The sequence below is a fragment of the Bipolaris oryzae genome, assembly GCF_000523455.1.
Source record: "Bipolaris oryzae ATCC 44560 unplaced genomic scaffold scaffold_36, whole genome shotgun sequence".
Taxonomy (NCBI): Eukaryota; Fungi; Ascomycota; class Dothideomycetes; order Pleosporales; family Pleosporaceae; genus Bipolaris; species Bipolaris oryzae.
In genome coordinates, this window is record NW_006911312.1 from 1 (window position 1) to 22,674 (window position 22,674).

The 22,674-nt window shown below is 51.2% G+C and overlaps 4 protein-coding genes across 4 annotated transcripts; 1 reads left to right on the top strand and 3 right to left on the bottom strand.

Moving 5' to 3' along the window:
• Positions 1 to 91: 91 nt before the first annotated feature.
• Positions 92 to 1,795, bottom strand: COCMIDRAFT_90525 (uncharacterized protein; the record flags this gene model as incomplete). Its single annotated transcript, XM_007687980.1, has 3 exons — positions 92 to 528; positions 584 to 1,598; positions 1,736 to 1,795. The coding sequence occupies 3 exons, from the start codon at positions 1,793 to 1,795 to the stop codon at positions 92 to 94; spliced, it is 1,512 nt and encodes a 503-aa protein (XP_007686170.1).
• Positions 1,796 to 2,279: 484 nt separating this feature from the next.
• On the bottom strand, positions 2,280 to 7,386 carry COCMIDRAFT_90533 (uncharacterized protein; the record flags this gene model as incomplete). Its single annotated transcript, XM_007687981.1, has 3 exons — positions 2,280 to 2,330; positions 2,385 to 7,153; positions 7,203 to 7,386. The coding sequence occupies 3 exons, from the start codon at positions 7,384 to 7,386 to the stop codon at positions 2,280 to 2,282; spliced, it is 5,004 nt and encodes a 1,667-aa protein (XP_007686171.1).
• A 329-nt stretch (positions 7,387 to 7,715) lies between these two features.
• On the top strand, positions 7,716 to 16,879 carry COCMIDRAFT_3687 (uncharacterized protein; the record flags this gene model as incomplete). The annotated part of the gene is made up of 6 exons (XM_007687945.1): positions 7,716 to 7,746; positions 7,807 to 9,286; positions 9,335 to 9,675; positions 9,723 to 14,235; positions 14,284 to 14,674; positions 14,723 to 16,879. The coding sequence occupies 6 exons, from the start codon at positions 7,716 to 7,718 to the stop codon at positions 16,877 to 16,879; spliced, it is 8,913 nt and encodes a 2,970-aa protein (XP_007686135.1).
• Positions 16,880 to 20,630: 3,751 nt separating this feature from the next.
• On the bottom strand, positions 20,631 to 22,154 carry COCMIDRAFT_90531 (uncharacterized protein; the record flags this gene model as incomplete). Its single annotated transcript, XM_007687982.1, has 1 exon — positions 20,631 to 22,154. One exon carries the CDS (start codon positions 22,152 to 22,154, stop codon positions 20,631 to 20,633), a length of 1,524 nt encoding a protein of 507 aa, XP_007686172.1.
• Between the last annotated feature and the right edge of the window lie 520 nt (positions 22,155 to 22,674).

Here is a 22,674-nt window from a genome sequence, read left to right on the forward strand (position 1 = left end):
AGCGTTGTCAAACCCCCGGTTACATCCATAACTCTTTTCCATTAAGAATCGCCAGGCAACTCTCACGGCGCTAACCCCAATCCTACTCGCCCTAACCCGGATCGAGCCAGAGAAGTATTAGCACTCCAGACCCCGTGTAACACTGGGGTAGACACGATTCAGCTCCGTAGATGTACAACTGATACAGTATGTGGTAAAAACTGTGAGGATTGGATTCGGGGGTGTGAGCAGCGGCGCATCGCTGTGTTGGATATCTCAGCTCATATGAGATGCCGTCTGCGGTCCATACGATGCGTATGATGGGTGTGATTGATGTTTCCAGGTCTTCAAGGTAGCCTGCAAGCTGGGGCACGCTTGCGATCATTTCCGTGGCCAGTGTAACGATGACGGCTTTGGATGTTGCTTTTTGAGCGCTGAGTTTTGGGGTCGGTGTGAGGCCTTGTGATTGTCGTACGATGAGTTGGTGGAGGCGTATGCGGGATGAGCGAACGTTGTTCCATAAATGGGCATGGATGTGTTGAGGATATACTTTCGGTCTGCGTTAGGCATAGCTATCAATCAATACTAGACCTTAGATTCTTACTGTGATAATATCCTTTGTAAGCCAAATACTCGCTCTCACCAGCAGGTAGTTGGACAGATTCAAACGGAATCTGACAGTCCAATGTACGCGCGAAATCGTCTAGAGAGCTGTCGATAGCCAGAGCCTTTGCTATGATAGCAGTAGGGCCATCTTGCATTGAGTTCTGGATTTCATTCTTGAACTGGAGCAGTTCCATGACTATATTCAAGAACATGTCATATACGGAAGTGCGTGCAGCTTTCTTTTCTACCAGATTCTTGAACTCGGAAAAGTTGGGTGGTAGGGATATTTGTTGAACCCAGCAGTTCATGATGACAATCTTGACCAGTGCCGTACACTGTTGTATCGTGACATCAGTATGCCCCTCCTGCTTCAGAATCAAGTGTGCCACTGATACAGCACCTGCTAGATGCGTGCAGCAGTTATCCATGCCTACATGTCGTGGGATGATCAAGGCTTCGAACATGGCTGCCATGAATATCGATGCAAGTATGGAATCCTGAGCTGCCTTCTTTGGACATAATAGAGCAGCGTTAATAACTCGTATTGCAGTAGAGTAGTTTTTGGTGGCCGCATCTAGCATATCCTTCCTGTGAGATTTGTTCGCAAGGCTGACTAGCCCAACAGCTGCGCACATCTGTCGCAGTGCAGGACCAGAGAATCCTAATCTGGCATAGTAGCTGGGGAGATAGTGGATCAACGACATGTTTGGATCGTCCACGATGAAGTTATTCATGAAGAAATTGACCCCGAGGTCGTCCAGAGGCTGATACATGATGAAACCAGCTAATCGCAAAGGAGATTCGGGTGGCTCTTGATTTTTAGCTCGTTGAAATAACATCTTGTTGGCATCATCATCATCTAGAGGCATTTTCCTAGCCGAAATGCGACCCCGGTTCTGTGTAACCACTCGGCTACTCTCATTGAGAAACATGAGGTCGACCATGTTGCGATACCCTGAGCAGCCACGGCCAGCCTTGATACACTGTCCACAGGCAGGCAGTTTCTTGTCACACTAACAAGTATCAGTAATGTAGGAACGTACAGGACGAACAACACTTGCTATTCAGTCGGCGAGTCATATAAACTTCGAGTACAAGGAAAGGGAAGGTGGGTACAGCAGGGATTCTCCCCGTGAAAGTGACTACTCACCCGGCTGCGCAGTTTCCTGCATTCAGCGCATGCAGCTGAAGGCTTGCCGCGATACACCATTGTGTACAAGCGCTCTTGCCCACGCACCGGTATTGGCGACACTCATCTCAGCATTTTGTATCCAAATGTAGGTGTGGCATGACACGGTATAGGTTGAAGCATTGGGGCGAAAAGGAGGGAAGAGGGATTTTTGTCCGCCGGTAGGCATATTGCTCTATCGGCGCCAAGTTGGCACGATTGGTTGGGGAGACAATGCAAGGGAGCGACGATGATGTGCACTCCGAGGAGCGCTTATCGATAAGTCTTACCGGGCCCTGTGGCTTGCATATCCCTCCCCCAACTGTCATTCTGGGACATATCTATGATGTGACTACACGGAGACTTTCGATGCACGGTGTCGTGTGATAGGGTGGAATGAAAATGGGCCAAATCGAACAACCTTTGGAAAAATGCTTTTTCTACACATTACATAACAGAGCGTACCCGTCAAGCGCATAACACATAATCTCATCCCCCAGACCATGGCATTAATCGGATGTGCTGCTTATGAGAACATATTTGGCCTCGCTTTCTTCAGACTTGACTCATCTTCGTACTGCAACACATTAGCGATATGTCGGCTGATCCCGTTTCTACACAAATGACTTACTTGTAGGAATCCAGTAACGTCAACCAATACCGTCCAGCAATCCACCAAGTCTACCAGGTCCTGTTGTACCTCCTCGCCCTTCCCGACACCTACGTTCACACTTCTCTTGAAGATGCTAACCATGCTATGCCTATTGTCCTTCAGGAACTCTCTTGCTTGGAACACCGTCTGATCGTTTTGTCGTCCTCTTGCAATAACTGCGGCATTGATTACCCGTAGTACAGCCAGCATGAGTTCGTAATATTTGCGTAGAGCATTCGCGTCGTCGAATTCGAGGCCGATGTCAGGGTCCACGGAGAAGATTTGTGAGTCTCGGACAGCCGGAAAGAGACCTGCGTTGAGCACATGCGCCGCTCCTAGACGAGATTGACATATACGGAGGAGGAGTGCAAGACTAGCGTCGTAATAGGAAAGCAGGACTGGCACCTGTGGCGCAGTCGCAGCGCGGAGTTCCTCAGGGATGTGCTTGATGTTGTCAACAAGAACACCGATAAAGTTGAGAGAAACGAAGCTTTCAAGTATGTACTTGGAAGATTGACGAGTCGCAACTGCTACAAATGCATTGAGAAGAAGGAGCGCAGAGACCTTGGACGTTCCTTGACCGCTGTAGGCATCGTCGCAAATCACTTCGAGCATATGGCTTCCACAGTTCCTGATTGCGTTGAGTGTGTGACGGCCAAGCACGGAGTTTGGCGTTGCCTTCTGGAAGGTACCGTGCATGTAGCGGAAGCAAATTTGGTAGCAGTATTCCCGCAGCTCAGCTGTAGAGACTGGGCTATGAATGCCGACCAGTGCAGCACGGAAGAGTTGTGACAATCGGTCGTTGGCAAAGTCGCCAGTCTTATCAAAGGCTGTGGACTCAAAGTCAACCTTTTGAATGAGAGACTCGGCAAGGCTGGCGAGTTGTAGAGCAGTGAATATATCGGCGGCGTATGACTGTTCGAGCTTCGGAAGGATGACTTGCAGGGTTTGTAGGATGAAAGAACTTCGAGCCCCGTTTTCAAAGTCGCAGTTGTGCACCGCTACCATCACAACTTGAACCCAAGATTGAAGGATTTCTTTGTGATAGCGTATGAGCTGGGCGCGGCGATTCCAGTCGACGAAGATGGCCATCAAGAGCTCAGCCTGTTCAGTGAGCTCTATCTCCTGCTCCTCCTCTTTGAGTAAGCCATCCTTCCTCCAATACTTTAGCTTCAATCGGATCACTTGTTCTAGTAGCGGTATTGAGTAGAGTGTGCAGCCCTCCTTCTCTTCTTGGCATGATTCGAGACTCACGCCTTCAAAGAACTTGTGCTGATCTGGCAGAGCGCGTTCTGGATAGGTGAGCTCCATGAAATCGAACAGGTCGAAAATATTAGGATTCACTCCAGCGTCCTCGCCAGGTCTAATAGTGGTGCCAAGAAGTAGGGACTGGATCCTGGATTTCATTGTCGGCATATTTTCCTTGACTGTTAACCGAAGTTCTCTCGACTCATAGTCTAAGAATGCAGCACGACGTTGGAGAAAGTTCTGGAGGGCAAGTGCTGGCGGCCCAGAGAAGAATGCAGAATAGTCGCTTGGGGTAACTCCAAGTCCCTGAGCTAGAGACATGCCATCCCAGGGTATCTCGAGAGTAATGGGAGTGAGTTGGGGTGCTTCGATAAATAGCAACTCGTTGTCGCGCAGTTCCTCCATGATGATAGCACTTGTCAGCGGCGAGCGCCAGAGTTTCTGGAGCACCTGCCAGCACCGGGTCTTGATCGCGGCTCTCCATGCTAAGAATTGTTCTCCGTCGTTGTCCGGGTACTCGACGCCCAGCAAAAGGATGCTATGGAAGAGAGCTTGTCCATTGGACCAAAGACTATCGTCGGCAATTCGTACAGCATTTGTCCCACATGAGAAACCCAAAAGAATGTGCGCGATGGTTGGCCGGAGAGACACAGCAGCCAAACAACTATTCAGGAAATCCAATATGCGAAGTTTGACAATGTATCCAGAAGCTTCTTCTCCAGCCTCAAGCTCTTCGGCGCTGAATCGCATCAGACCCGAAAGGGATCTGCCAATGCGCTCTGCTTCATTATCCTTCTCCAATATGCCGACAATTTTGCTTCGACCGGATCGTTGTCCAAATCCTGCAGGGGAGACTGCAAGTTTGCGGGAAGAGGCCATTTTCTCCAGTAATTGAAGAGAAGCAATCGTCAAGGCCTCGTGGCCTGTGCCACAGTACAAGCCAAGATCAACAACTATTTGAAGGTTGTTCAAGATTGCGTCCTCGAAAGACGCTAGTGATAGGTTTGATACCGGAGAATGCTGGAAAGAGGTCTGCTGCTTAAGCACTGGCCTGACGATGTCCAGATACGTAGCTTGAAGCTTCATGACCCAGTCCATCACCTCAATGCTTAGCATGAGAGATTGGATCAAGGGCGAGTCTGATGGAGCAGCATCGACCATAGTCACATCATGGTGCGCGGCTGCGAAGAGGGCCTTGAGGACTTTGTCATTGAAAAGCCATTCCATGACGCGCGCGAACGGGTGCAGCGCAACATAAACGGCAAGAGATGAAGGATCAATAACATCGTCAACAGGTATGCTAGACTTGTTTGCGAAGACAACAAGGTTCTCATTGAATGTGGAGAGACAAGTTACCATGAAGCGCAAGCAAGTCCATCGCATGACGTTGCGTTGGAGAGGATCAAGTACATCCAAAGAGCGTTCTGCAAACACATGCTGCATGACAAAGTCGATAAAACCCTCAATACCGGGCATTCTACGCGAAGAACCCAAGCCTTCAGGGAACGGCAGACTATCGTTCAAGCCTTCATTCTCGGGATAGGGCTCTACCAGCATGTGGAGAAGGCGAACCAAGGCGATGGACTCGTCGTATCCGTCGGCGAGAGTGGGCCACAAGTCGTCCCTCGGTGCAGCCCCCAGAGTGTTGTTTTGCTTGGAACCAGTGTAGAAGCCGTTGACAGTCCAGTCGTCAAGCATGAACCACATGGCATTGGCACGTGGAGCATCCTTGCCTACAAGTAGGGCGGACAAGGCGTCGAAAGCAGCTGCGCGCAACCCGCTCTCGACTTTATCCGTGCAGAGGCCAAAGCAGATATTGGCAAAGTCGAACTCTTTGACCTCGAGTATCCAGTTGCGGGCGGTGGGACTTTGTCGGCAGATGTGCGAAATGAGTCGGAAGTAGCTTTCGAGCATGGTTGCACTTTCCGGCTCTACAATCTGGTCAATTGGGTTGGTGGCGGCAGCATATACGCCAGCCTGAATGGCCTTCTTCGGTTCATGAATGTCCTTTTCAAACTCACTCAATTCATTGAAGATTGTGGTGTAACTGAGCGAGCTAGTTCGGCGAATCTTGCCAGAGGCTGACGCGCCTTCTTCAAGCAGGAAGCGATGCGCAGCTTCTGCATTCGTCTCTCCAGTACCGATGGCGCGCAGCATTTCGCAAAACATGGCTATACGTGGGGTAGGTTGTCGCTTGGCCGCCCATTGCAGGAATCCGTACAAGTTACTTTCCTTGTCACTCCAGAAGTCTTCAGCGGCATCGGGGAAACCATCGAATGCGTAGGCTACAATCACCATGAATCGCTCCAGATGCAGTGGGTATTCTCCGGTTGATCGCTGGAAGTGGAGTTGCAGTCGTCGGCGCTGATCGTCCTCCTCGGCCTTGAGTTTGCGTAGCGTGTCTGGCATGTGCGTGATAAAGGAATCAACAAAGGTCTGCAACTGCTCCATGAGGAGGTTCTTGAAGAAGTCTTCGGGCTGCACCGAGTCTCGACTCAAGACAGCCGTGTCTTGCAAGAGCGTTGATAACATGCTAGTCTTCTGGGGGTCATACCAGCGCGTTGGGCGCACATCCTGGCTGACGGAAAGCATGAAATGGAATGCGCCATCACCAAGGGCCTTGAGGAAGACGTCGGATCGAGCATTGGCCTCATCATCGAAGTTGATGCCTTGCAACGCAGCGTCTTGGGTGTTGGGGTCCATGTAGCGTCCGCTGTACTCTGCCAGCCACCAAGTCAATGTTGCCGCATGCAGATTCCTCAGCAGCCAGTTGTCGCTTTCACGTCCACTCATCAACGAGTCGTGCAAATTCCGCGCTTCCCTCAATGTAACGTTGTTGCTGTCCGAGGCGACCCAGGACGTAAGCCGAAGAAGGATGGGAACGTAATGGATGGTATTAAGGTCATGTCGATCGAGCGATTTGGCGCGGGCAAGCAAGGACTTGTAGTTGTCGAGGTTGACGTATCCAGGCTTGATCATATGGGTACAAATTGCAGCCAGGTTCTCGTGCTGTCTGGTCAGGCTCTGGCGCTGGAAGTCCATAATCTCTACAAACCCGGGCAGAGGTACTTGTCCCACAACCTGGGTACTCTGTACGCGCTCAGCAATGAACTGCAACCACCTCTCCACTGCCTCCATGCTCGTCAGGCACTTGGCCCAGAAACCAAAGGCATTGGCCAAGTTTGTTGTGCCGTGCACACCGACAATCATCTGGACAGCTTCCTGCAGGACGGGCAGCCCCTCGACTTGAGCATCGTCGCTGTCCAAAACCGTCTTCATCAAGATGCGCACACACAAGAGGACATACTCGCGGCGGCGGTGGAAGCGGATGACGGCCGTCTGCAACTGGGAGCGGTCTAGCTCACGGGCTTCGGTTTGGGCGCCGAGGAAGAGGGCGGCGGCATCGAGCTCATCGAGATCCAGAGCATCAGCAAGTTCAAGCGTCTGTTGTTTGAAGTCGTCGTTGACCTCGTACTCGCTGTCGTCAATGGTGATCTTGCCTGGCGCGGTCAGCACTCGTCTCTGCACGGAGCGTGGCGGGTTTGTTACCGGAAGCCAGAGCCTGTCTGCTCTTGTCGTTCTTTGGTTTCTTGTCCAGCAGCGTCTTGAGCTCCTCCAAATGCGCTTCCAGGTTCAGTAGCAGGCGCTCGAGCACCGGCAGTTGCAAGTCGATGTGGGCGCATAAGTCGCGGTGGAGGCCCTGAAGGGCGGCGAGGCTGTCTTGTTCAGCCATGAGAGTGTCACGCGGTCGGCTGGCGCATTATCTGTGGTTGGCGTCTTTGTGTTTTGGCAACAGTGAAGCTCGATGGACTTTCTCCCAACGCGAGAAGCTCTTAGCGCCGATTGTGGGCCAGCCCTGGACGCGCTCCCCCCGTCACCATCACCACCTCCGCCCTCAACTCCGCACCCACACGAGCTGCAATGGGCACAGAGATGCTGTGGCCATAGAGTCTCCCCCCAACAGTTGCTGCGTATATCGCGACAGGCCGACTCCGGCCTCGCGCCATTGACTGCTCTGAGACGGCGCAGCTTCCGCAGCAGTGGCTGTAGTGAGCGATAGCCATGGGGGCAACCAGCATCCAGGACGCAAAGCGTGAGCGCCCACAAACAATGGCCCTGGATGCATGCATGTGTAGGTGCTAACAGCGCGCAGTCCTGATCCAGTCGTCACGTGTAACCGATCGAACAACGGGCCTCAAAGACCTCATCCACATCCTCAAGCACAATCGCGGCAAGCCCAGCCTCGAGGCGCTGGGCAACAAGGCATACCTGGCCCTGTGCGAGACTCTGTTCCAATGCCTGCGTGATGAACGAGCCGCCTTTGTGCGCAGCAAGGCCAGGACGCCCAAGACGGGCGCCCTCCTTCCCTTGGCCGCCTCGGCCTTGCGCCATGTTATTGCGTCGGGCGTGCGCACCATCAAGAGCTCCACCGTAGAGATCATCATAGACACCATTATCCAAGTACTGCCGGTCAATGGCGGCTTGGTCGAGCCGCTCCTAAGAGACCTGCCCAAGACACTGCGCTCACTCCTCGAATACCAGCCCCATGTCGAACGTCTGTCCAAGGACTGCTGGGACGATGCAGTAGACTTCTGCATCACCTCACTGGCCGGCTTCTTCTCAGAGCCCATTGCCGCTGAAGGTGAGCCTCAGAATAGCTGGAGCACTAACACCTCAAGGCGCGCTCGCACCCCACTCGAGCCTGCCGACTTCCCTTCTCCTAGAGCATCGCCTCGTGTGGCTGTGTCCAGGACCAAGCCAGTCGTTGCCGAGCATGCCTACGCAGCAGAAGATTTCGTGCAATGCATCCATCATCTCGTAAAAGCCTCAAATGCGCCATTGCTTGATCGCTCCGAGGCTGTCTTGACTGCCCTGTTGCGCTACTTGCAACACAAGACTGGGCGTGGAAGTGTCGTCGTGGCTGCACTTGCAGCCGTGAATTCTGTTCTTGCTCGTACTGCACTGCAGTCTCTTGAATTGACTAAGCGGACGACACGTAAATTACTGCCTCTGCTAAAGTCTATGTGGTCTGATGTCATGCTGCGAGACGAAATCTTAATCACCTTAACATATACTGAAGCACATATCGCAAGCCTCCTAACTGATGCATATGATGAGACTACAAGCTCGGATCTTGAGGTGCTCATCGAGACCATATATAGCGACTATCGGCGCCGACAAGAAACCACCGCTCACCAGTATCTTGAAGAAGACCATCTCTGCTTTCGCCATCTAGGTTCTCCTACTGACGATGCCCATCCACTGCACACTTATGCTTTTTCGATGGACACAGAGCACCAACGTCACGAAGGGCTGTGGTCTACAGTCGCTACCATTGCGCGCTTCTCCTTTATGCTTGACCAACGAAGACGTACCATTGCCTGCGACCGCAGCGATACTGAAGAGAGCTCTAGCAAACGTCTTCGCGTTACTCAGTTGTCTTCAGAATACCTGCGTCACGTATCTGAACCTAGATCCAACGCCAAACGGGCAGCATTACAAATTGTTGCCTTCATGGCACAGCAAGGTCCTTTCAGTGAGGAGGACCTCCAACCTATGTTAGAGAAGCTTACATCATGCATCTCCGATGAAAACCCCGTACATTCAGTATGGGCAATGTTAGGCTTGGCTGGGTGAGTGTCACGGTCGTATGCAACCAGGTTTATCTAACTTCCACTTAGAGCTGCCTTCCAGCAATCAGCATGCCATGCGTCACTTCTGCCTTATTGGATATCTGCCTGGCAGAGCGCTTCCCGATCAGTCACTTCCATTTCATTATCTCGCGTAGCATGTCATCTTATGGACGTCCTGCTTAGGCTCAACATCGTTCCATTCTCTGAGGTGTCAGGGACCACCCAATCCATACTTGCATCCATTGAATTGAGTGGGCCTGCGCTACTCACGGAGAGCAGCTCATCACTGATGACTACCATCTTACAGGAGCGTGTCAAGGAAAATCCAACCCACTTCAGCTCCACTGCTGAGCGAATCTTGAATTGGCTTCTTGGCAAATGGACTCCAAGTAAGTGCTACCATACATTCTCTAGAGTTCAACTAAGAATATACAAGGTTCATGGTACGAGCGAACCTACTCTTCGCTGGCTGCACACCACTGCAATGCTCGCGATGTGCTGCGTATAATCTACACCTGTCTTGACCTGACTTTTGCTCCACCAAAAGCAGCAAGTTTTCTTGTATTGGGACCCATAGCGCAGGCTAGGACTCATACAGCGCGTTACAAGGATCTGGCTCATTACCTCTTGCTTCTTCCATCCACAGAGGATTTTGCGGCAAAGAGTGACGATGAGCACACTGCTTCCGAGGAGCTAATAAGCGACTATCACCCTACCCAAATGGGAAACAGAATACTTGATTTCTGTCTCTCAGAGGTTGACAAAGCAAGGCAACGTTGGAAAGATATGATTGCAACAAATGCTGCGGGCATTACTTCGGACATGATGCGGATCGTCACGAATCTCTGCATCGTTGCACCAGCTGTCGCTGCACTTGGTAACCCGGATGACCGCCGAGTGTCGGCTCTTCAGTCGTCCGTGATTGATCTAATTGATCTCCTTTCTGTCACTCTGACCAGACCGCAGACGGAACAATACAAGATTGATGCTGTCCTTGCAGTTTGCACGAAGAGTCTTCCTGACATTGGTTCACTTCAAGGTCGGGGTACTGATGTTTACAAGCGAACTGGCATCCATTTAGTAGCTCAACACTTGTCCACGGCTTTTGGCCAACGCAAAGACGTCAAGCAGTCATTCTATGCAGAGGATGAAGATTTCATGGAGATGGAGGATGCATCTGGCTCACAGATGACCGTAGGAGCATCCATCTTCGATAACGATGTACCCCGTCACGACCTCCAGGCTGAGAATGACATATCGGCTTTGCGCGCATCCTGCGCAGCATACCTCCAGTTAATATCCTCTTCAATGGACTGCCCAGAACCAGACCAAGGAGTGATTCCGGCTAGATTCACAGACTACTTGGTGTCTCTTTCGGAGAGCGATCTGCTTTACTCACGACGATTCCTTCGCACATTGTGGAGCAGTAACTTGGAAATCTCCAGAAGCGATTGCCTGAGTCTCCTAGAGCGCTTTAGTGAAGCACTCATTGATCCTCGCGCTCGCGAATACAACACATCAGAAGTCGCCAATAGTATGCTCGTGGAGGTTTTGATTGGTACAACGCTTGTCTGGACGTCTGATGCAGTCGACCGGGAGGCCCAAGATCTCTATGAGAACATTGAGGCATTGTATGTATACTACGTCAAGGAGATGGAAAAGGGAGGAGTAAGACGCTCAGCCAATTTGCAGACAACTATTGCCATCTTCCTTCATGGTCTACTCAAACACCATCCCGACTTTGCACACAACCGTAAGGTTCCTTCGGTGCGCACGAGTTTGTTTGAGCTGCTAGCGAGTGGCGAAATGACCGTCAAATACCATATCGCCGAACGCCTGCCAAGGATATTCGAAGACTTTGTTCTGTCCGAGCACGACAAGATACTACAAGACGTCGACAGTAGTCTTCCTGGAGATGACGAGGGCACTGAAGGCATTGCTGTTCGACTGCTGGTCCTCTCGCGGCTGGCGTCCCAATGGCACACGTTGTTACGCCATAGCGTATACCGCATCTTTGCAACGGCAGGAACGATACCTGGGGCCGCTCTTCATGCCGAGCGGTGCATTTCCAATGTCGCTCAGTTCAGGTGTCTTGGCGATTCCCAGAGTCTGTTCAGACTCTTTGCTCCCCAAGTTATCTTCACATGGTTGGATCGAGGCAAGGAGATCAGTGCGATCCCTTTTCTAATTTTCGACTACGATTCGCTTCCCGAACTGTTACGTGATATCGAGGCTGAGGTGGTGGGACAAGCAATCATGTTTGGTCGTAAAGATGAAGTGGAGTACCTGGCCAGCCAGTTGGGCTATTCAGCACGACATTTATTGTCGAAAAATATCGGCAAGGCAGCCGCATACACAATAGCATGGGATACGTGTAGAGGCTCGGCTCGTAACAAAGCAGACTCAAGCTTCGGTAATCTACTGAAGGAGATGGTCAGCAGCGACCAGTACTATGACTTGATACAGAAGCATTTCCCCCAGGTTCTTGGACATATGCTTCAAACCATCGATCACGAAGAACGTCTTGGCAAGTCGTTAGACAAGAAACCTGCCTTTAACCCTGCCGCAGCAGTTCTAGCCGAAATCACCGGGATCAGTCAATCTGCGCAAGGCCTCAACATGGGGATAGAGCCTTCATTCTCCGCCTTTTACTTACCAGATCAACTGGAGCGCTTATGTAGACGGACAGGTGACAGGCCTACTAGTTTCTGGTCTCCGAGCACATATACTTTTGTGTTGCGCTCTCTACTCGATCGCATTCATCCAGCTCTTGGTTCTCTCTATGCAAGGTCGGTGATCCGCAAAATCCGAGTTGTTGTTGCATTGGCTGGTCCAATCGCCCACGAAGGTTATCCCTTACAAATGACGCTCCAATCCCTACGCCCATTCCTTACAGATGTGCAATGCACAGAGGATACAGTAGGAATCATGCAGTACTTGTTTGAGCATGGATCTGAGTACCTCCGCCAGCAGCTAAGCTTTGTGACGGGTATCGGGCTATCAATTCTCATCTCACTTCGAGTCTTTTTAAGCTCATCGCAGGAAAGCACCACTCAGCAGTCGCAACACATGGCGAATATGAATGCAGCCACCCGATTTCATACATGGCTCACCGAATATCTGAAGGCTCATGCCCAGGCGATTGCCACCATAGAACGGTCCTCAGCTGTCAAAGCATTCAAGCTCATTACCACTGCTGCCTCGCAAGTTAATGCAGAAGGAAACTCGTTCCGCGGTAGCGATGAAAGCAAGCTCTTGTTAGAGATTCTAGATGATGTCCGTTCAGGACGCAAACTGCTGAACAAGACATCACGAGACGTTGCTCTAGACTTGCTCTGTCAAAACTTTCAGCCAGCCCCTACTGCACGGGATGACATTCTTGGCTTGGACCGCGACGCTGCAGAGTTTGCGCCCCTTGTCTGGGATTCGTGTCGACGAAGCAAAGTTGGAGAAGGTTATCTATTATGGACGGCACGCGTTTTAGGCCGGGCATATAGCGCCTTTGGAGAAGTTAAACAAAGCTCTGCTGGAGCTCGGCCTTGGGCCTTCTCAAGTCAGAGCTCAAAGTCTACTCTTGGTGCATCTTCAAGAGAGGCCATTGTCAAAGAAGTCATTGATCTCTTCTATAGTGATGACCGAACAGAGGTCAGTCTAGCTGAGGATGCTGTGCGGCGCCTAATCTCTCGCCTGGTCCCAGACTCGCAGTACATGGTTGAGATGCAACGCGTCATCCCAGAGGCAATCGCCAAAGCCCTTATGTACAAACCGCCAGAGCCAGACAACCCGGCGCAGCCCCTGACAGACGGACTTCAACAGGCGGTGTCACCCAAACCCCTCAAGCCAATAGTCTCTTGGGTGAGAGACTTGACTGTAGCACTCTGCAAAGTCGCAACTGAAGACCCAGTACTCGATGCTCTTCCTGATCTTCTGATAGGTATAAACCACATGGCTGAGAAGCTCTTGCCATACATACTTCATCTTGTCCTTCTGGACGAATTTGAAGAAGACCGAAGTGTTCGCGACATTGTTTCAGAGGCTATAGCCGGCTGGTTTCGCGATTGTAACTCGGCCACGATACCACACGTCCGCATCATCGTGCAGTGTATTCTCTACCTTCGTAGCCAGCCAATACCAAAAGAAGCTACTCGAGTGGATCGAGACAAGTGGTTGGAAGTCAATTACCTGGAAGCATCACAGGCGGCGAGTGCATGTGCCATGTACAGAAGTGCGCTCTTGTTTGCAGAAACTTCGTCTGGTCAGCCTGTGGTGAAAAGCAGCACAAGGAGATCATCCGTCATGGTCGAACCGCCGAAGATACCATTGCAGCTCCAACTTTCCATCTACAAGAATCTCGATGAGCCTGATTCGTTTTACGGCGTCAATCGAGGTTCAAGTCTCTTGTCTGTCCTTGACCGGCTTGACTACGAGGGAGATGGCGTGAAAAGCCTTCTCTTTCGTGGCGCTCGTCTTGACAGTCAAATGCGTAGGCGGAACGAATTGGAACCCACTGATTCCCGCGGCACAGTGAAGTCGCTGATCATGCTCAACATGAATAGTGTCACGCACTCCCTACTCCTGAACGAGCAATTTCACGATGCAGGAGACGATGTAGTTGCGAGTACATTCCACACGGCACGTAAGCTGGGTCAATGGGACATAAAGGCCCCCGAGGTCAACAATACGGAAGCAAGTACATTGTTCAAGGCATTTCAAGGGATGCATTATGCGAAGAGTGTTGAAAAGGCTCGGGAAAACCTCAGCCATCAGTTACAAGCAACGATGAACTTCCTTGCCGGAAAGAATAACGCATCCATCCCTACTAAAGTCCACTTGCGCACCTTGGGGGTGCTGACAGAGGCAGAAGAGGTCATCATGACGGAGCGCTCGGAGTATCTATTAGATACATGGGATCGAATGAAATCCCGGGAAAAATGGATGCGAGCTGGCGAGTAAGTAACCTTAAATGACTACGTAGATCAACTACTCACCCATCCCAGGTTTAGCGATGTGCGCCAACTTTTATCCTGCCGCGAAACTCTATTCAGCGTGCTTAGCTCCAATCCTGCTCTTGTAAGCTCTCTGCATACAAGAACCGCAACCATACGTGGTATGGAAGTCGAGGCCCTCGTGTCATCTTCTAGCGTGTGCAGGAAGCATGGCGCCCTCCAGGAATCGCTTGCAAGCGTGACTTATCTTTCCGACATTGTACCACAATGCAAGGCTATAGGGCTGGACATTGAAGCCGTCGCCCAACACGAGGTAGCAAACGTCCTTTGGGAACAGGGCGAGACCGAGGTTTCCATTCGAATGCGGCAACATCTGATCGACCACGCCAACTTTGATTCTCAGAACGCTGATTTAAGCCTTCCTGTGCTTCTTGCTCGACTCGTATGTAATATATACTAGCTGTGTTGATCTCATCGCTGATAATGTTAGGGTCACCATCTCGCCGAGGCTCGTCTGGCAAAACCGGACACAATCATGAGCGAGTATCTCGAGCCGGCAATTCGAGAGCTCAAAGGCCAAAGACAAGGCTCGGGATCGGGTCAAGTTTTCCACGAATTTGCGCTATTCTGTGACAAACAACTTCTCAGCCCCGAAGCAGCCGAAGATATGGATCGTATCAAGACCGTCATGGACCGCAAGCTGCAGGAATACCACGACTTCACCAAGCTTTCCAAGACCGACAAGAGCAGAGGAATGCGAGAGACGTATCATCGAAACGCCCGTCGAGCAAAAACTTGGTATGACCTTGACAATGCAGAGTACGAAAGAATGCGCCAAGGACGCGAGCAGTTCCTACGTCAGTGCCTAGAGAACTACCTCTTGTCGCTTTCGGCCTGTGACGAGTACAACAACGATGCGCTCCGTGTTTTCTCTCTATGGCTGGAATACTGCGACACTACTTTAGCAAATCAGGCTGTGAAGACATATCTCAAAGACGTTCCGAGCGGCAAGTTTGCACTGTTGATGAATCAGCTCTCATCGCGGCTGCAAGCGGAGGAGAATGATTTCCAGCATCTCTTGATGGAGCTTGTATTCCGTATCTGTGTAGAGCATCCATATCACGGCATGCATCAAATCTTTGCCATTCAAATGAAAGTCGGCGCCATCACCAGGGAGGATGTCGTCCGAGCCAAAGATGAATCGGCAAAGTCTCGCCAGAAAGCGGCGTCTGGTCTTGCGACTGCACTGAGCAGTGACAAGAGAGCTCGACCATACTGGAGCTCCATCTCTCAATCCAATGAAATCTATCACCATCTCGCCATGTTCAAGGGCGAGAAAGAGAGTACGCAGCAAGGCCGCGAGCTGCAACTCGACAGATACAAGGAGTCCAAAGACTTGGTCAGCAAGGTGCCCAGATTAAACGTACCTCCTGCTACACTCCAGATTGAAGTCCGACCCAACATGAACTATAGTGATTTGCCGAGGATTGCAGGATTCAAATCGACGATGAGCATCGCAAACGGCCTCAGTGCGCCCAAGATCATCACCGCCAAAGGTACCGACGGTCGGCCTTACAAGCAATTGTTCAAATCTGGAAACGACGACCTACGTCAGGATGCCATCATGGAGCAGGTCTTTGACCAGGTTTCACGACTGCTCAAGAATCACACGGCCACGCGTATTCGAAACCTTGGCATTCGTACTTACAAGGTGTTGCCGCTTTCAACCAGATCTGGGCTGATGGAGTTTGTGCAAAACACTGTTCCGCTGCATCTGTGGGTCATGCCGGCTCATGAAAAGTACTATCCGAATGACTACAAGCCCGACAGATGTCGCAAAGAGATTGGTGCCTGCCAACAAGACATTCTCACTACACGAGTCAAGGTGTGGCAGAAGATTGCAGAAAATTTCCATCCTGTGATGCGCTACTTCCTGCTCGAACGCTTTGAAGATCCTGACGAATGGTTCGAGCGCCGTCTTGCGTACACGCGCTCGACGGCTGCCATTTCCATCCTGGGTCATGTACTTGGTTTGGGCGATCGGCATTGTCACAATATTTTGCTTGACGAAAAGTCTGGTGAAGTAGTGCACATTGACCTTGGAGTGAGTTTTGAGGCTGGTCGGGTTCTGCCGGTACCGGAAGTGGTCCCGTTCCGATTGACGCGTGACCTGGTGGATGGTATGGGGTATACCAAGACAGAGGGGGTTTTCCGGCGCTGCTGCGAATTCACTATGGATACGCTTCGCGAGGAAAGGGAAAGCATCATGACTCTGCTCAATGTTCTGCGCTACGACCCCTTGGTCAACTGGAGCGTCACTCCGACCAAAGCAAAACGCATGCAAGAAGCAAATCAAGAAACCGGTGCCAACGGTACCGCGCGCTCGACCAGTGTCGCGCCTGGGGGTACACCTGCTCCTTCGGGCCAAGCGGCGGCAGTCGAGGAAGCGGCAGGTGTCGTGCATGAGAGCCACAAGAAACGGGAAAAGGAAGACCAGGCCGGTGAGGCGGGTAGAGCGCTTAGTATTGTGGAGAAGAAGTTGAGCAAGACGTTGAGCACAAAGGCCACTGTCAACGAACTCATCCAGCAAGCTACTGATGAGCGCAACCTGGCGGTGCTATACATGGGGTGGGCAAGCTATGCATAGTTGGATGTGGGAGTGCCGCATTGCCGCAAAGGGCCGATGAAGACAGATAGGCTGTGGGGCATACGGGCGTATCTCGGGCGTTCATGTTACCCTGTTCTTCTTTGTATGTAACTCCTGCACAGGGGGAACGGGCTATCGTTCGATGTATATAAGTAATACGGATTTATAAAAATTCATCCGCCCGGGTATTGACAACCCGGACTGTTTGATTGGGGTTGTCACAATGCTGGGGTAATGTGCACATGTCGTTCTCACGTGTTGCCGGACTGAAGGAAACAAAGTGAGACATACGAGCATCAGACCGTTAGACACGCGAACACACGACCATTACACGTTGTGGCACACATACAATTATATCTACTGCGTATACAGTCTTGGCCGGCATCCTTTGCCTCCCCTGCCCTCTCTCCCCAACCATTCGGAAAGAAAAAAACCCCAAACCTTCACCACCCCCATTCCCTCCCTACCCATGCACCAAGATAAGCCAAAACACACAACAATGACTACTGCTCCCATCCACTACACAATGACATCAGCCACGTGCAACCCAAAAGCAAAACCCACCTAGCCCGATAACCGTTTCCCGTTCCAACGCTCTTCCCCATATTCGGTCCGATTCGTACCTTCCCCCCAATCCCGCATCCGCATCTACATCACGCACCTCTCCAAGCAATTGCCGTAGTCGTCGTAGTAGGTATACACAGTACTCCAATAGCAAACCCCATCCCCTCAACATCCTCGCCCAGCATTGGCATCACTACTACACACCCTACTCGCGCGCACCAATTCCGCACTGCTTTCCCCCCCCCCAAGCTCTTCCCACCTCACTTCTATATCGTATACTCCCAACGGCAAACGTAAACCTTTCCCTCCTGCACATCTAACCGCCAAGCCTCTCACCTGCATATAGCCATAGTTAAAAAGGGGAAGTATGCCGAATCCGCACCCATCCATCCATGCCTACCTTTCCCTAGCCAATAACATCGACATTGTTATACCTACCCTACACACACACACCTCCTGCTTCTGCTTCCCCATTATTTTTTTCTCTCTCCTCCCCACTTCCCAAGACTCGAGGCTAAGTACTTACTGTAAAAAGGGGATGGCATGGCATGGGGTGGGGTGGGGTGGGGTAGGATGGTGGAGGGGGCGCAAGGGAAAAATTGTGGACCCAAGTAAGCTTATTAGTCGTTCACTTTTGAAAGAAATAGGAAAGAAAAACGTCCCGCGTGCCAACCACGTGGATTTTGTTGCAAGAGAGAGAGAGAGTCACGACGCCACTAACGTCATCTTTTTTTTTGCGCACACGCGCGCGTGCGACACACAGCGGCGTGTGGAGCGCTAGGCAACGGGGGGCGGTGCATGTGCATGTGCATGTTCCCGATATTTGATGGAACTTTTTTTGGCGGTATTCACATGGGTTCGTATCGGAAAGAAAGAGAAAGATAGGGAGAGGCGGCGGGGTTGATGGGTGTTTGACAAAAGAAGAAAAATAAAAGGCTATATTGTAGCTAAAGGTAAGTTTTCTCATCGAAGTACTAAAAATTCCTTCCGATAATAATCAATTGGCCTAATGGCCCAATGGCAAGGCGCTTGACTACGATTTCGTTCGATATCAAGAGATTCCAGGTTCGACCCCTGGTTAGGTCATCTTTTTTTTTTCTCTTCCCCCGTTCTCGCATTGACATTTCATAGAGATGTTGGTTGCGCCAGAGGAGAAGATGGTATACGGGGCAGTTTTTCGGTTTTCTTCTTTTCTGGTGGGGAGTTGATGCAAAGGGTTGTTTGATTTCATTAACTTTTTTTTGGTAAGAGGATAGATGGGTTGAGGGTTTTATCATCCTCTGCTCCCCTTTTTTTTTCTTTCTTACTACACCTCAAGGAAAATATTTGCTATGGATATTGCTGCTGTTTCTCTTATGCTTGTTGTTTGAGGCAAAGCGATTTTTCCTTTGTTGTCCTGTTCTACTAGTGTGCAGCAAGCGAAGAGAACAAAATAATAAAAGTACAGATGAAGGGCAAAAAAAAAGAGAAATGAATTACCACCAACCCCAACCCCCTTCTTTTGTTGCATTGATTGCTAAACTGCGTTATCTTCATCGGGTGTCGTTGATTTAGTCTCAACCGGGGATTATATGATGATAATTTCTTTTGCTGGTATGATATATTTTTTCTTTTGTCGGCTGTATGCTTTTTTTTCTCTTCTCTTTTCCAACGCAATACTACATTTGCAGTAAAGTTGGGGGGTTAGGATATTGAATAAACTAATTTATCCGGTTCTCGGTATCCGAAGTCCCTCTTCTTGTAACAAAAAAAAAGGCACACAACAACACAATTACGTCGCGTACCAAAAATAAAATAAAATGCGTATATGTAAAAATAAATATTTGTACTCTTCTACCTAAGTATTTACACAACTCTGATGCGATGCAAGTAAAAACCAACTGCATGGAGACTCCTGAGGCTCGCGCCTACATTTCCCAATCTTTCTTTGGGGGTTATATAGTAAGTATGTACCAAGGGGGTAGTAGTAGTACACGCACACACAAACGCAATGTAGCACGCTCTTTCTAAAATTTTCAACACACCACGTGTGTATATATGTGCCGTGGATGACGGGATGGGGTGGAGAAAAAAACATGCTCAGATGAAGCGAAGAAAATAAGGGAAAAAATGAAGAAGCGGTCAGCGCTTGACCGTCAAAAATGCGTCGGCACACACACACAACAAACCAAAGAAAACGCCCTTTCCCATGCTGATATGCCGCGATCCATAAATGAGAAGAAAAAAAAAGTCGAAACGAACACCGGCGCATCCGCTAAGCTTCGCTAATAAATACGCACAATGCTAAATCCGCTTGCAAAATGAGATGAAGAAAAGAAAGTTTAAAAAAAATCCAAATGTACCACGGAACATTTTCCGTGATACTAGTCGGGTTTGAGGCGTGCTGCGGTAACCTCTCTTTGGCGTACTGTATAGTATAGTAGTACCGAGGTTTGATTGCTCGATGAAAACATGTAACACCCCACCCTTGATCTAACCGGCATCGGCGAGACCCGGCATGTCGGGGTTGTGCGGAGCCATGCTCGCCTGTCCAAAATAGCCAGGTGGAAAGCAGCGTGGCATTGCCGAAAAAAAAGGCATATTCCGCTCCAAGGTTCCTTGACGCCGCTGCCAACTCAGGGGCCAGCCATGTTGGTCTTGACCGGACGGTGGTTGGTTGAGACGTGTTGCGGACCAAGCGATGTGCTGTTTTTTTTTTCTTTTCTTGCTTCCCCGCTGTGAAGATCTCGGCCCCGATGCAACTCCGCGCGTGTCGCGTTGCTGAGTTGGCAATACCCAAACCTGATGCACACGCCCAATTTTCCATCTCTTGGATCCCAAGGGATCGTGTGCTCTATTCCACGTTTTGTGTAACGTTTGTAAGCGAGGCGCAACAATCCCAGCGTAACGGTCTCCGTGGTGCCTATGCCGAGTCGAGCAACTTTGTTGGACGGCAGACCCGCTAGGCCCGTCGCGCCAGACTAAGGTAAGTCATGCCATGTCTTCGGAGAAACTGAATCCGGGATCGTCTCAAGGGCTCCATGCCAACCAATGACGCAGGATCGAATGGCCGCATACGAAGCGCTACGTAGGTGGAGACGCTTTGTAACGTGCAGGCTGGGCGTCTCTTGTCGTATGAACCTAATGAGGGTAACGGGCATTAGGCTGCGTGTGTGCCCAACTGCAAGGGATTCAATCTCACTGCAGCTCAGGATGAATTGATTGGAATCCATCTGAGGGGAACGCGATTTGGACCGTGACGCGAAGGTGGTTGAGTGGGAGCCGGCTTTCTGGGTGGGAGCCAGATCCGCGCCTTGCCGACAGCTTTTGCGTCGAGTTTGCCTACGCGGCGCATGTTCATCTCGAGAACAATGACACGTAGAAAGTCGCTGTTCTCACGGGGCTCGCGCTGCCGAACGGTTGGTGCGTCATTAGACAGGACCCTTCCAGCTTCGGAAAGCGGATCCGCGGCACGACTACGGCGCGACTTTTGTGCACGACCACGCCGCTCATATGTCTGCAGTTGAATCATCGGCGCGTGGGGGTCGAGATCGGTATCGAGGGTGAAGGAGTCGTGGAGATGCATTGATAATTCGGTTGCTGAGATTGGTGCAGGCTGTGGGTTGAGATAACGACGCAGTTCGGGCGATGGTAGGCCATCGACCATCTTTGGTCGCATCTCACTCGTGAAATTGGGCGACAGGAGTGATCGCGTGAGAAAGTCATCCGGGGGCACGCTGGGAGCTGTAAAGTTGGAAAAGGACTTGGCAGCTAATTTAAGTGCCTGGAGAGAAGCAGTCAGGTTAGACTTGAATGATCTGAATCGCTCGGTTGGAGGCGCGGGCGGAGCGGTGTCGTTGATGTTGGTCACGATGATGTCCTCGCAGTCGTCTGGTCCAAAGTGAAGAAGAGGATGATCGAGAATGCAGTCCTCTTTTGGCGGTGATGAGACAATCTTCTCTTTGCGTTCGGGTAGTGATTTGCGGCCAATCGAGTCTGGGGTGCTGATGTTGTCCCAGTGGGAAGCGTAGGATGGATTCTCATAATCCAGTGATGGGGGTAGGGAGATGGAGTCGCTGGAGATGGACCTAGATGTCAAGAAGGAGGCCTTTTCCTGTTCCATGCTCATGCCACTGCTGTACTCGTCATCCGACTCGTCGACGCGGCCGAGCAGCAGGTCCATTGGAGAGCCCGACAGTGAAGATGGAGTGTCTGAGTCTTCCTGTCTCCATTCCTGTATCAACTCATCCATGGATATCCTTCTGTCCATTGCGCTGCGTTGTCGTCGGCGGGCAGGCATCTTGGGAATAGTCGTGACGGCGAGCAAGGCAGCAACGGCGGGTGGCAGTGCCTTTGCGTCATGGCTGTGTATAGTGCGTGCCGACAAGTGGCGTTGCTGGGTCCTCATTCTCGATGTCTGCGTGGAAGAAGATGATTTCAAAGGCGTGCGAGGTGGAATGCCAACGGGTTTGGACATTGTTGGTGTAGTAGTAGTGGTGGTGGTGGTCGGGGGCACACGATCGGACGCGGGCGGTGATTGTGGCTTCTGCTCAGGACGGACCATGTGTTTAATTGTTGTAGATTGCGTAGGCGTGTCCGCGACGACGGGTCGGGTATTCTGTGGAGAGGGACTAGAACGCAGGCGTGTGCCCATCCTTTCGGACTTTGATCTCGAAGAGCGAGGTGAGGGTGGAGAGTGTTGCAGATAAGGGAAGGACCTTGGCGAGTACATGGCGCAGAAGTAGGGTAGTAGGGCCCTGAAGGCGTTTTCCCCGTGACTAACAGCTCGGTGGGTGCCAGGTACGGCTGGTGCTGGGGCTAGACGGGTTGTGACGTGCGGCCGCTGGATTCCTTTACGTTATTGCTGGTTGGCTATTGGGCGGGTCCTGCAAGGGCAAATCTCGAGCAACATCAGAGGTGCAGGACTGGGTTGCGCCGAAAGTCGCCGATGCACGGGGGCGGACAGAGGGTCGAGACAGAGTGCAAAGGGATGCAGAGGGTCACGGTGAAGATGGTGAGGGAGGAGGAAAGGTGGGTGCAGCGATAATATGTATGGGTGCATAGGCAGCGGAGGTTGGGGCAGTGATAAGGGAAGGCCGATGACGAAGCTAGGGGGGACGGAGGGTAAGCTGGGCTGCCTATCGGGAGGTGCGATAAGTAATAGTCTAAAAGTATGGGCGGAGGGCGGAGGGCGGAGGGCAGTCGCGTGGGTGCTTGTTTCCTATCCGAGACGCAGACCCCAGGGCACACGA